Genomic DNA, 13,889 nt, shown 5'->3' on the forward strand with positions numbered 1-13,889 from the left:
AATCATTTAGATAAAAACAATGACAGAATATTATTTTTATTAAATTTATTTTTCTTCTGCTGAACTTGATCGGAATAAATGATGTAATTAACCCTCAGATGCACGTGTAAAAAAATGCTGCGTGTCCAGTGTGTCATTTGACTATCGTGTGAAAGAATGTCGTTAAATTGAATGTGCATGCATACTGATAATTGAGTTTGCTTATAATTCAAACGTGTCTTTACCTTTTTATGCTGGAACATCTAAGGAGTCGTGCCTACAAGGTATACCGTCAAAATAGTCCTACAGATGTACTATGATGATATTATTAACCACATTGATGTGCAACGTTCTCTTCCAAAAATCTAAATTTGTTTTTGTCTGTTTCAAAGATCAGAAGGTTCAGCTGGTTCCTTAAATCCTTTTATTTCTGTAATTTTCTGTTGTAGGTTCAGTTATTTGGGCTTTTTGTAGTCACAAAGTGAAATAACTGACCAAACATCTCAGGACTGTTGACTCCACATGCCGTCTCCTGGGTTGGGACTCCTTATTCTCACCTGGGAAGTAGCATCAGGAAGCAACAATGCTAACATTAGAAAAACTACAGCAGGGATGTCGGTTATACCAGAGCAAATAGAAATTTATTGAAATCACTCTGGCTTTCGGAGATGTGGAGATTTCTCTGTAAAAACTGGATTCTTCCTCGCTTGTGGAGGAAACGGCTTCGTATGAGCACAAGTAGATAAGGAAAATGCTAAATGAAATCAAATACAGCATCAAAATGAAATCATAGAGGCATATACCCCCCTGAAAACAGAAAAGAAATGTAGCCTCCTCTAAAGTAGATATTTTTCCTCCCATCGTCTTCTAGTTCCTTAACCATCTCAACAGCCTATACTGGCTTGCTAATACCACTAATACCATCAGATGTGTGTTTAGAATGCCTGAAAACAAAATCTGATAGTATTTAATGTACTGAGAAGTGGGATAAAACAAAATCCTCAGAGAAAAAATACATACACTGAATATTAATCTCTCCTCTGACATTATTCCATCAGTGTAGCCAATCAGATTATTCCCTCCACATCCCCTCTGAGTGACCGATGCCTCTCAGTCTCCTCCACTGGTGCCTCTGTGCGCTAAACAACAAACAAGTCCTCTGAACTTAGTCCCGGCGTTCCAAAAGCAAAGTGCATCCAGGGCGTGTTAGTCCATCTCCATGGAGCCGCTGTGGGTCTCCTTGGACACCATGAGTCTCATCAGTTTTCCATGGAGCTTCTCAATCTTCTTCACATCCTGAGCCTGGTCTGTCTTGTACTGTAGACACTGTAAGGACAGAACATATGGGACATGAGGCCAGAGACAGGAATCTTTTAAAGGAATCGATCAAAAAGTACCAGACTAGTAGCATAAAAAGCTTCACTAGTTACATTTTAAATGAATGAAGTAAGTTTAGTTAATGAGGTATGTCTCATTAAAATAAAAAATTTTAAAAATCTCTTCTCCAAGAGAGACCTGGCCAAGGATGGCAGCGGAACACTGAAAATTACAAATCCAAACTAAAGATATCACAACCTACCGTAATTGGAATACAATATGCAGAATAAAGAAAGAAATACACCGCACAAACACAGCCATAAAAGGAAAATTAGGTGAAGAATACAACTTGATATTTTTACAAAAACATTTACAAAAACTACCTTAAATACAACCTGAATGAACCTTACATACATTAAAAGAGACCAAAGGCAAGCAATTTTAGAAACTACAAATAGTTAATATTTTTTCCTTTTCCTAAAGAGAAACAACAAAAAGTTTCATTTGGGTGGTGAGATGAAAAAAGTCAAATTAAAATCAAAAGTCAGTCTTTCTGCAGAATATAACTACCAGACTGTTGGCTGGTTCATAGGACCTCTTGTAGATTATATTTCAATTTTGCACATTTATATTGTCAATTTTAAATGAATAAGTAGCCTTGTCATTTACTTTAAATGTGATTCTGCTGGATTCTCATCTCCCTTCAGTGCTCCGTCTGAGATTTCTCCAATTGAACTCGATTTCTCTGATTGAACTTCAGTTTATCTGTTGCCAGTCTTGACTACATTGCATTGTAGAATTGTAGTTTTAGAATTGCACCATGGCAGTCTACAATGGTAAACTGTCATTGTAGTTTACCAATGGCAGAATGAAGACACGCTTGTAAATATTGAATTAACATTAAAAACCATTGTGTTCTGCTCAGCACTTCTCTCTTCACAGTGCACAGGCAATGTCTGGTAGACTGCATAGTATCAAACGATTGCATTATGTCACAGCCAAATATTAGCAATTGGGTAAAATTTAAAACTTCTGCAGAGTCTATGCATCCAGCAAGCAATCGTTTCTCAATAGTCGAGGGTTCAGACCCTCTGTACAAAGTGAAGCGCAGAACTAGGGGCTGATTTTTACCAGGTTAGTAAATAACATCAATTTCAATCACTCAGAAAATTTAGAATTTTAAAAAAAAATGTATGTTTCATCTATCCATTAGATTCTAGCTTTCCAGCAAGAGAGAGATTTTGGTAGAAGTCCTACCTAAACAAGAGAAACTTGTAAGGTTGCACTGTGCCTTTAAGTCTGGAATTTCAACTTGAACTCTTATAATACTTTCTTAATTATCATACATTTATTTGATATCAATTGAGAACTCAAAAGTTTGCTAATGTGAGGCAAGCATCAATACATTTGATGCCATAACAGTTTCGGTCCAAAACTCAGCTTGATCTAGAAGAAGATGTGGAACAGGCTGGACTTCTTACAAACAACTTCTATAATCATTACCTGATTATCCTGAGGAGGGTTTGAGTTCAGCCTGTGTTACCATGGTGATCCAGTGAGTTTCAGACAAATCAACCTTTGTGATACTGAAAAGTTTCTGATTTTCCCTACCTCACAGATGAAAACCACACATTTAGTTTGCAACATTTAGCAATTTTTTTTATCTCACAGTAGATTAGGGTGAGAAAATCAAGTGTAGTCTTGTTTTTGTCCCAAAAACCGTCAGTCAATAAAACTGACCAATAGAAAGCAATCATTCCTGTTTATTCTACTCAGGTCAAAGCTCTTCAGTTAATTATAATAGTGGTCCAGATTAAATTAACACTGACAAAGTAACCCACAGGTTTAAACCCCACGGGCTAGGTAATAAAGTAGTAAAGGGTCGTTCTTTCCGTTTTTAAAGGCAGATAGATTATTCCACAGCTCAGTTTGTAAAACATTCATTCAATTCAGTCCAAGCTAATTGAAAGTTGTGCAATAGCAGCTAAGGATGTTGCGAATCAGAAGCTAACTTCACGAGGTCGAGTTTCCCCAGACTGCGGTGTTAAAAGTTAATCCCTGGTCCTCTGGGTTCTGTTTGTGACTCACCACGGCGTTGTCTGTGACTTTGATGCAGAGGTTACCATCGCAATGTCTGTACTTCAGCACCACCCTGACCTGTACATACAACCACAGATTCCACAGTTAAACAGGAGAGTCAGCACTCGGCGTCAACACGTCGCCAGCTAAGCAGCTTGTTAGCCGGTAGCGCTTATTTCAAGCAAATCTTTCGTTTATTTTATGTTTTTTTTTACCTTCATTGGATCCGCCAGGTACAGCTTTTCTGCTGCCCGAGCGAACTCCTCCCAAGTCTGATAGTAAGGCATTGTTTTCACTCGATGAAACTACAAAACAGCACCGAAATACTCGGTTTGAATCAACCGGAGTAGAGCTGCTAAATTCCTAACAACACATCAGCAGCCGCAGAAAGGCTAGCCAATCACAGCGAAGCGGAACCAAGGCACACACTTTGTAAACTGCAGCCTTTCAAAATAAAGCTCCTTTAATAGGCAACTCGGTAATTTCATTCAAAATTGTGATTCAAGCAATACAGAGACTGTTTCAGAAAACTTCTATAAGATTTATATTTTTAACTATCATAATGTCACACAACGATTTGGATAAATTTCGAAAAACTGCCTCTTGCGTTTGTAAGCTGCATTAGACAGGCTTTTATTTTTAAGGAATTAAAAGACAGTAACCCGGAAAAAATTTCTTCACAGCTCGTATATTTTCTAATCTTCAGCTCATTTTCTAGCGATTAAACCATAACACAATTATCCTATTTTCTGGTCGATGCGAAACATTATTTACTAACTTAGAATCAATTCTATTCGTTTTTGCATCTTTTTAAGAGAAATACAATTTCTCCCTTCACTTAATTTTTTCACAATAAAAGAAAATGGACAAAACTTCACTTCAACTAGATACAAAAAGTTTTATAAAATATTCAAAATCACTCTGCGACTTACTGTTGACATATGATTTCAGTTTTTAGGGTAGGCTCCAAAACATAAAGAATGTTTTTCAAACGTTATTCATTTTGTCATGTTTGATTTTAACATCTAACCAAAATGTGTTAGTCGTAGCTTGTCCACTAGATGGCAGACGAAGTTAGAGGGGTTTCATAAATAACTAATTCAACCAAGAAACATGAGGTTCTTCTATTTAAAAAAAAAAGTTCAGAAAAATGAAATCGACTCAGTTGCATCCTGCTGAGGTGGAGTGAGTCACTCCAGTCCTCCAAGTCTTACGACATAATCTCCTGACCCTAAGGCAAAATGACAAAGTGCAGAGCTAAAGATATATACACCCAGTCTATCCTATCAAATACAATAACATTGTTGTGAAAGTTTGTACATGTTTACATCTATGTGTGTTTTTCGTTAGTTTAAAATGTGTTTTTATGTTATTTTACTTAACTTATTCTTGTTGTGAAAAAGAAAAACCCACAAACACAGTTAAAACCTTTTTGACCGTGTAGTATATTTAGAACCTCAGAGATACTCTTGTTAAAGTCCTAAACTTACATGTATTCACTTTGTCCCAGAAACATGAGTTCAAGTTAACATTTTGTATTTGGACTCTAATTACTCTTTCTCCAAATTAAGATATTTAATAAAGTGTTACAAGATCCTCTTACGATGTTTTGTCAAGTTACAATGCCATGCTACACCCTCCCCCCATTCCTCCTTAAGTTCCAAAATCAAGTATTTTGCAGCCTTCAAATGTTGACCAAACAGTTCAGTGTTGGTCTCATGTTCCACACTGTTTGTTGTGGCAAAATAAAAATGTGTATTTAAAAGGGTTAGGAACCCATATATTCTTTCAACTCCTCCTAACTGTCATGTTCTGCTTTGTGATGGTCTATAACATAAAATACCCACAGAAATACATCATGGTTTGTGATTGTAACATGTCAACATTTAAAGACATACACTTTACCAAGTGTTGTACATCTTTCTTTTTCTTTTAAATGACATTTATTACTCTAATTTGAATATTGATAGATTTAATTGAATCTGCCAGTAAACAATGCAAATTCACTTTAGCTCTAGTAAGCCTCTTTAGGTGCCTGAGTGGATAAATGGTTTACAGAACAGACTTACTTGTTGAAGAACTAGTATTGTAATTGTGCCGAATGTTTAAAGGACATGTCGGGTAAAGGACCAGTGGAGACAGCACTCATTGCCTGTTAAGTAGATGCACAGATGGACTTTTGCATATTGAACACTTTTCAGACCTCTTTCATAGCAGACATTTTAAGGTGAAAACATAACACAAGTACATGGAAGGTTGCACTCTACTTCTGTGCAAACTGGGTGTTCTTTTGGTGTTGATTATCCCATTTTGTTTTAGATGATAACACTATATATCTTATTACAAAGCAAAGAGTGCTAAGCATTTTATGAGCTCAATTACAGAAGCAACAAACATCTTAATTAAAACATTTGTAAATTTATAGTGAAAGGTTGATCTGAGAACAACATAATACAGTTGTAGACTGACGGATGAAGAAGTTTTTTGTAATCAATAAAGTCTGTGACTTGGATAAAGCCACAGACTGAATGGAAATGGTATTTCCATCCAGTTTTGAGCAAGCAATGTGAAAGCACTTATTTATAATTTCTTTTTTACTTTAGAGCAAACAAATAGTTTGATGTAGATCTTTTTACATTGAGATTTTGTTTGTAGATTATAAAAACATTCAAGGACTCATCACAAAGGTGATGAAATATACATTCATATGTGCATGCACGCACACAGACACACACACACAGTGCCTTGAAAAAGTATTCATGCACCTTGAATATGTTCAAATTGTGCCACAAAATGTTGAAAGGCTTGGCATGCATTTTTATTCAGGCCTAGGGACTCATTGCTTTCTAAAACCAACTTTTGTTCCAATCTCAGTATTTTTGGAATACATTTCTATGAGCTTTGTGCATTTAAAGTCTTTCTGTCCATTCTTATTTTAAAAATAGCTCATGTTCAGTTGGACTGTATTGGGAATGTTTGTGAACATCAATCTTCTGCCACAAATTAATTGCTAGCTTTGATCTAAGGATTAAACAAGCCTACTTTAGCTCTGGCTGTTCAGTTAGGATGGTTGTCTTGCTGGAAGGTAAATCTTTGCAAGTCTTTTTCAGCTTCTAACAGGTTTGCTGCTGAATAAAAATATGAAATGGTATAAGGGTGGGAATAATTTTGCAAGGTGCATTATTGGTCGTTCAGCATTTTGTGCTCACCTGTGACAGAATGTCATCTCCTGGATGTGTGACAGCGTCTCCGACTAAGCTTAGGGTGGAGTTATTGGGAATTTTCCCAAGTTTACTAATGGAATCAGACAGATAATGGTTTGTCTTAAGTTCTTTGCTTGATTCAAAGCACGAATATGCTCAGAAATATAATCAAATTAGCAAAAATATTCACAGTGTCGTAATTAACTTGATGAGAAGACAAGACACATTGGCACCTACCTACGAAGGAAACTTTGTATCACTGGGTGCAACTACTAGATGTTCTCTGAAATAAATCGAAAATAGAAATGAATTGTTTATATTAGCTAAAATGAGGGTCACCACCTGAGTCCCTGCCGTTACTAACCAATAAACTACAGTCATGCATTGGAAAATGAAAACATACAACCTGTTTAGCTGGATTCAGTGGTGGTTATTAAATTTAGACCCATCTCTCAGATATCTGACACGGTTGTCAGAGACAACCTGTACGTGCTACGTCCAACAAGCTGCGTTAAGTGGTGCATTCAATTCCCCTAAGAATTGACAGAATTTAGACAGTGCGCATCAGGTTCGGGCAACTAGATAAACTTCCATATTTTACATATTCCCTAAACATTACGGGCATGTGTTATATTGAAGTCGTATGTTGTGTTTCCACAAAATTTGCTTTTCCCTCCAGTTTTGCGCAAACAGAAATTCAGGATTTATTTTTGCATTTAAATATAGCTAATTAAATCGTAACATTTCAGCAATTCGAGCAAGAAAAGACTGACATACCAAATTTAGTTTTTATTATCCACGAACTGTTTGTGTGCAGAAGCTGAAAGGTGGCTCTTGAACGCATCACGTGTTGCAGCCAGTAGGCAGCGGCATCAGTCAGATAACCGAGCGGCACAACGCCACATCACTCCGACTGAAGCGGTCAAAAAGCCGTGGAGACGCTGGGGATTCTGACTTACTTCCATCTGACTCAACACCAGCAACGGAGTCTAGAACATGTAGGAATAGACTATTCTTGTTTTTTATTCTAATTTTGTTTTTTTATATGTTCATTTTTATATATACTTTTACTGGACAAGCCTCTAAACTGTGAGCCCTCCTCTCACGCCTTCGGAGTCCCATTCATTTGGTCTCCTTTGAACCGAGTGTGGCGGCGAAGTTTTGTTAATAATTTTTTTTAAAACTACGAAAGAACTCCTCCCGTCGTCCAGCCACAGGACTCTGAAAATTCTGACCTGACAACACCTTCACCATGAGGTAAGAAACTGTTTTGTGTTTTCTTGGTGAAATAAACATGAAGGGGATGGAAGTCTTTGGGCAATAGAAGTCAAGAGTATGAGATTCCTCGCGGAGCAGCTTAGTGAGAAGCGCGAGGAAAACTCCAGCTGATATATAGCATTAGCTTAATATTTTGTGGTGAATTGTAATGGACACCAGCTGTCCTCAGCTGCTGGTAGCGAACAAACGGCGTGCTCCGTCAGCTTTATTGCAGGCTGAGTGTCGGCAGTTTTGCTCAACCGACAGGCTCGCTGCTCAACGTGAGTCAGTTTGTGCTGCATTTGTGAACGTGCAAAGGTTTGGAATGGCGCGCGCTCTCTGCTAATGCATAAACAGGAATTATCTTTGATGGGCCGACGGTCATTTGATGCCACCTCATGACCATCTCTCATTTACACACATACACACACGCACGCGCGGGCAAAAGCTGACTTCTGTCAGCAAAGAAACGACTCGCGCACATTTCTAAGCACCTTTATAAGGATTCTTATTTGACGTCATGCGTTATGTAGCCCTTTAACACATTCTAATTGTTACCCTGAACGCAAACGCCATTTATGTTCAAGGTGTTCTCACAGCTCAGTAACAAAGTTTCAGTCAGGGACGATGCTGGTGGACATGAAGCCGTACAGGGGAACAAGAACTGAATATTAATGAAGTGAAGACATACTGTATATTCCAATTACTTAAATTAACTCGCATACAGTCTTTTTAAAATAGAAGCATCTGGTAGGCTTTATTAGTATGCTCAACTCTAATGAAGGACGAAAGCTTTCTTACTTTTTTTTTGCTAAATCACAGGCTTCTTGATTTTAATGAGTGCAGCATGAAATTACATAAAATTATAGCAACAGAGTATATTAAATGACAAATGTGCATCAGAAGGATTGTTTAAGTGTATGATAAAAAAGTTAAATTGAAAAAATCTGAGAACTGACTAGTAACTTTTGCATTTACAAAAAACAAAAGCTGCAGTTAATATTTTTAAAGATTTGCTGCTGGTGAATCTTTCATTATTCTATCCAGTGGGAAAAAACATCACCTAGTATCCAGTTGGAAAGGTATCACAGATTTATGCAATATATGGTAGCTTGCTGAAAAAGTGAAAGGCCTTATGTAGCTCTTGAAATGTATGCTAGAATCATAGTTACACCTTGCAAACGCGCAAGGTTTCTTGCATGTTTTGTAGTTAGTTTTATTTTGTTTGTTTGTTTTTTTTACTATATTGAGTCCTGAGTGCTCATTTTTCATAATAAGCTCAGTAAAGTTTGGGGTTGTTCAAATTGTAGACACATAGTTATGTTGTGACTCAGAAATGTGTCTTCCGCACACTTGCTACAATGTCTGGTATGTTTATATTAAATAAGAGGGCTGAGAACAAAGCCTTGAGGAACCCCACCTGTGGTCTGAGGGATTGAATGTAGTTTTTTTTTTTTAAAAAGAGGTTTGATCACTGTATTTTTGTAAGGGCTGAGATTGGGTCCATTTATGAGTGAAGTTTAAACCAGATACAATATTTCAGGTGTAAAACTACTAAACAATTTGAATAATAGAAAAATACCAAAACCTTGTGAGCTCCATAGTAAAACAGCATTTAATGCAGGTTTGGATAAGGACTTTAAAAGGCCTGTGGTCTCTTCATGAGCCAGAGGAGAATATTTTTAAAGCAGATCAGTTCCACTTAAAATAAAACCGTAAAAAAAGTGTATGGTCTGTGATAATTTCATTTCATTGCACTTGGAGTATGTTTCTGGAGTCCTTATTTTCTCTCATTTGTGAGTATTCCCCCATAAGTCCATTTTCTATACAGCTTTATCATTCTCAGATGTCTTTCTTTTCCTGTGAGCTAAAGACACACATACTGTATGCTACAGTGAGATGGTCTGTGTGAAGCTGCAGAATCGTACATGAAGTTGTCAGAGTGAGGAGGATTGTAAGCTGGATTTTGTTCATTTGCGTGAAGCTGCCTCCCCCCAGGAACGTAGCCTTGGTTTTCCTTGGTGCTGTTGACTTGGCTGTTGGAGCAGAGGAGTTTTTTTGCCAGATATTTGCTTGTAACTGTGGTAATGTTACCCTGACAAACTTCAAGGGCAAAATGGTTTCGATAGAAGTGTGCGGCCTTTGGTTTATGTTTCGTGTTTTGTCCATTGTGCAGTGTGTGTGCTAAGAAGTGAGACATGCAGTGTGGCTGTGGCTGGCCCCCTTTACAAAAGCCTTTAATTGAATCCAGATGTTGGGATCTGTTGGTAGGCCAAACTGTGGTAAACAATCACTACAGCTTTTTTTTTCTTTAGACCTGGATGTTGTGTTCATGTCCTGGACTGAAACCACTAACTTTTTTTTTCATTTGCTGTTTCTTTTCCTTCTTTTCTCCCTCATAGTTTACGGTAAGTCTTTCATTTGCTACTTTTGGCCTGTTTTGCATCTCGGATCACATCTTCCCTCAAAAGCAGCGCAGTGACAGTGGTGGTGAGGATTCACTGTTGGGACAACTGGTTGTTCCTGCTGTATTTTAAATGAAGAGATGTGTGTCCAGATGGGATGAATGTGTGTGTCTGCAGTGAGTAACAGGTGTGTGAGCGAGTGGCAGAACCAGCTGGTCTGAACTGACTCATGGAGACACTTGTGTGTGTGTGTGTGCGTGTGTGTGTGTACCAAATGCTTGAGCCCATAAGGACTGCCCCCAGTTAGCCTACTGGGCATCTGATGTTTCTCTGCTCTCACATCTGTTTCATCACATTAACTCTATTGGAAAACCTTCAGTCACTCTTACTGGTATGTGACCAGTAAAGACTGGTTACCACAGAAACATCACTCTTCTTATGAACTTCTTTCATCTTCACTAAATGTATCTCACTTTAAAAGCCTTTCTTCTCTTTAGTTATTCAACTCACCTAATGTGTATTTCCACGTTAGGAACTGTTTCCAGGAATCAGTGTAATAACATGAATGTTCTCCAGTCACACTTCATCTATCAGGTTAAAAACGGCTTATGTAGTTGAAAATTGAACCCAGACATTAACTAGGAAGAAGGTAGCAACTTTTGATTTTTCTTGGACCATCCAGGTTGGTGATTATGGAGAAGGTGCTCTCAGAGTGCCCTGTGTTTTTATGTTTTCAATCTTTGCAGTTTTAGATTATGCATAGTTCTTATTTACTGTCAGTTTTAGTTTGAGCTATAAAGTATTTTAAATGACAGACTTCTGCTCTTGACTTTCAGTGGAGACTGGGGCAGTTAGTCTCCAAATGGTTCTGTTAAAATGTTTATTTTGTCTTTTTTGTTTTTTTGTACAAAGTCACAAAAAAAAATCAACCATAACTTGAAAAAAAAAATCACATTTGTAAAATGTATCAAAACTCAGAACTCATACTATTTTTAATCAATACATTAAGTCTGTCAAAGAATTCTCAGCCATATTTTATTTGTTGTGGTCCTTGGAAAAGAAATTGGAACCTGTATGCTCAGACGTCAGAGAAAACTGAGAGTCTGTAGTTAAGGAAAGCCTGATGACTGCCTTTCCCAGCTAAAAAGGGAAAGTTATTTCTTTTGCACTTGTCTCACTTCTGTGTTACTGGAGAACTTCACAACTGTTCTTTCTTTAAATGGACATAGTTTGCTATGTTTGTAAGTCAGAGGTAAACAGCACAACAAAGCGATTGAGCATGGATGGTGGTACCTGGTTGACATTTTGCATGATTCATCTCCAGTGGTACCGCTGTGCAGGCTGGGGTCAGCATTTCTTATATCATTCATCATTTATTGTGATAAAATTCTTATCATGACTGGAGTTTATATTTATTGTAGTCATGATAAGTTCCAATTGAATATTTTTAGAAACCCTTTAAAACTGTCTGTATTGTTGGGATTATTAGTCTTACTATTTTTTTCCTCTTCAGTAAATTTGAAAATATGATTAGATGCAGTTACTGTGTGCAGTTTAGTGATACAAATCACCCTTCTTTATATGACTCGGTAAACATATTACTAATATGTTTTTCTAGAGCATATATTTGGTTGTGAGGCTATAATTGCTGTGACGCAGACATAAGTTTAAGTCTATAGCCCCCCGCTCCCCAACTGGGGGCCACCTTTGATTAATGTTTGTCTCCATTATTCCCAAAACATTTCAGTGTTCAGCAGCCAACAGTAAAGGTGTAAACCTCCCAGACGACATAAGCTAAGACTATCTGTTTAGCTATTAGCTTCAGGGACAGCCCAATAACTGTGCTATACATGGATACTTTAATAGTTAGTCGTGCTCTATGAGAGCAAAAATTTTAGACAAAAGCTAGTTAATCATTTCTTTTGCTTTTAATTAAAATGAAGCTTCCACTCAAAAATGTTGCCAATGTTGGTATTGAAAAACTTGCTGTGGCATAAGTGAGCAACACGGTTTCCAATAGTTGGGGCTGCTGGGCTAAACATGGCTGAGACCTTTGTTTGAGGAGGTCAGAGGTACGAGGCAGAGTGGATTCCTACGCCATGAGGATCTAAACTTTGTCACTCTGTTCCCCTGCATTGTATCAGGGCACACGCAGCACTGATGCCAGCTTATCTCTGGCAGTTGGATAAGCAGCACTGTCAGAGCAACTGGCCTGTTCTGTGTCAAGGTAACACATCTTGACAATTGCTGAAAGGCCTCGCGCCTCTCAGCCCTTTCAGCTTCATGCCACAGATGAGTGATGGGAGTTGAGGCCAAGCCGCATGCTGCCTGCAACATTTTCTTCATCACTTAATGTGGACTGGACCCTCATCTTCCACCACCACCTCTTCTACTTCCTTGTTAACCAAAGCTGGACAGCAGCCAATCAGAGCATAATATCTGATTAATGATATGTTAGAAGGGTCAGCCTGAGGCTAATTTCATATTTGGCCTAATTTAGTTATACTGAGAAGATAAACACTGCAGTCATTGTTGTTTCTTCTTATTGAACAGAAATCTGTCATAACACTCCTTTAAGTTATGAAAGCTACTATAATATTAGTCTGGACACTAACTGTCTTCAGTAAGCTCATATCTTTGTTCTGATAAGAATTTGTTTTATGTTGAACAGAATTTATAAAGAATGTTTATCCTTTTCTATAGTTAGCAGAAAAATCAGCTTTATAAATCACATGACAGTTATCATGACAATATCAGGGTACTCTAAACATGGGATGGGTGAAATGGACTTTAAATGTTTTCATGCTGTATTGTTGAATTTTATTTGAGGCATCATAAAATTGATTATTAAAAAGTATTTTAAAATAGTTTTTATTTAATACTTTTATCACTGCATGTAGTCATGAGCTCAGACAGGTCAGCTGTACTCTACATGCTAATTGCATTTATTTACACTTTTTAAAGAGGGCAGAGGGTCTGAAAGAGTAAGAGGTTCTTAAAGAAACCGAGACCATAGCATCAGATACACCTATGAAGCAAAGTTAAATTTCTTTTATGTTTTGATTTTACAGTATTTTTAAAACAGCTGTAGATCACAGTTATGTGAATATAATATAAAATGGAAGAATGTGCCTGGAAAATGCATACTACTCCCCTGTTAATATATTCATATTTAATTTGATCATAATTGGTAGTCATAGCAATGTTCAGTCCCACTATGGTAATTACATGTTTAGTCTTTACCAGCAGACTTGTCTTGTGTTAAACTTATATTTGCTACTAATTAAAACAAATTTTCATGCAGGACGGCAGAAAGCTTTTCTCAGAGGAGCAGATCCGGGAAACTGTTCCCCCATTCTGGAAAAATGATGTACCACTGAATGCCAGATCCATTTTTATGGACTTCCCTTAAGTACCTTTAAAACAGTACATTTTTTCATATTATTTTTTTTAGCTAAGTGCTGGGGACCTGATCCAAGTTTCCTGTTCCATCTCAGGACTGTTGGTCCTGCAGAGCTGATTCAGTTTCAATATTTGGATTAAAAAGATGTCATGTTCAGTGCATTGTGTTGTATCTCAGAAGGCAGTGAGTATAGCAGAGAGTTTATTGATCTGTTAGATTTAGTCTGGGTTGGCATTGCAGCTGTTG

General features: G+C 37.4%; 2 protein-coding genes across 2 annotated transcripts in view; one reads left to right on the forward strand and one right to left on the reverse strand.

Annotated features, from left to right (window-relative positions):
- Positions 1-386: 386 nt before the first annotated feature.
- On the reverse strand, positions 387-3,783 carry srp9 (signal recognition particle 9). Its single transcript, XM_032585592.1, has 3 exons — positions 3,591-3,783; positions 3,385-3,453; positions 387-1,305 (listed from the first exon to the last, which is right to left on the reverse strand). Exons 1-3 carry the CDS (start codon positions 3,660-3,662, stop codon positions 1,186-1,188), a joined length of 261 nt encoding a protein of 86 aa, XP_032441483.1. The 5' UTR covers positions 3,663-3,783; the 3' UTR covers positions 387-1,185.
- A 3,675-nt stretch (positions 3,784-7,458) lies between these two features.
- The window catches only part of enah (ENAH actin regulator), a 123,054-nt gene continuing 116,623 nt past the window's right edge, over positions 7,459-13,889 (forward strand). Inside the window, exon 1 of the mRNA XM_032585114.1 lies at positions 7,459-7,835. Coding sequence (XP_032441005.1) covers positions 7,831-7,835 — 5 coding nt within the window. The 5' untranslated portion in view covers positions 7,459-7,830. The remainder of the gene's footprint in view (positions 7,836-13,889) is intronic.

This window comes from Xiphophorus hellerii, chromosome 15, assembly GCF_003331165.1.
Source record: "Xiphophorus hellerii strain 12219 chromosome 15, Xiphophorus_hellerii-4.1, whole genome shotgun sequence".
Lineage (NCBI taxonomy): Eukaryota > Metazoa > Chordata > Actinopteri > Cyprinodontiformes > Poeciliidae > Xiphophorus > Xiphophorus hellerii.

Bases quoted from the DNA above. Each gene is read 5' to 3' on its own strand.
- srp9 (XM_032585592.1), bottom strand. From the start codon at position 3,662: ATGCCTTACTATCAGACTTGGGAGGAGTTCGCTCGGGCAGCAGAAAAG. The intron at 3,454-3,590 runs GTAAAAAAAAAC...TTGTATGTACAG, and splicing joins ACCTGGCGGATCCAATGAAG to GTCAGGGTGGTGCTGAAGTA. The intron at 1,306-3,384 runs GTGAGTCACAAA...CTGTCCTTACAG, and splicing joins AAGTCACAGACAACGCCGTG to TGTCTACAGTACAAGACAGA.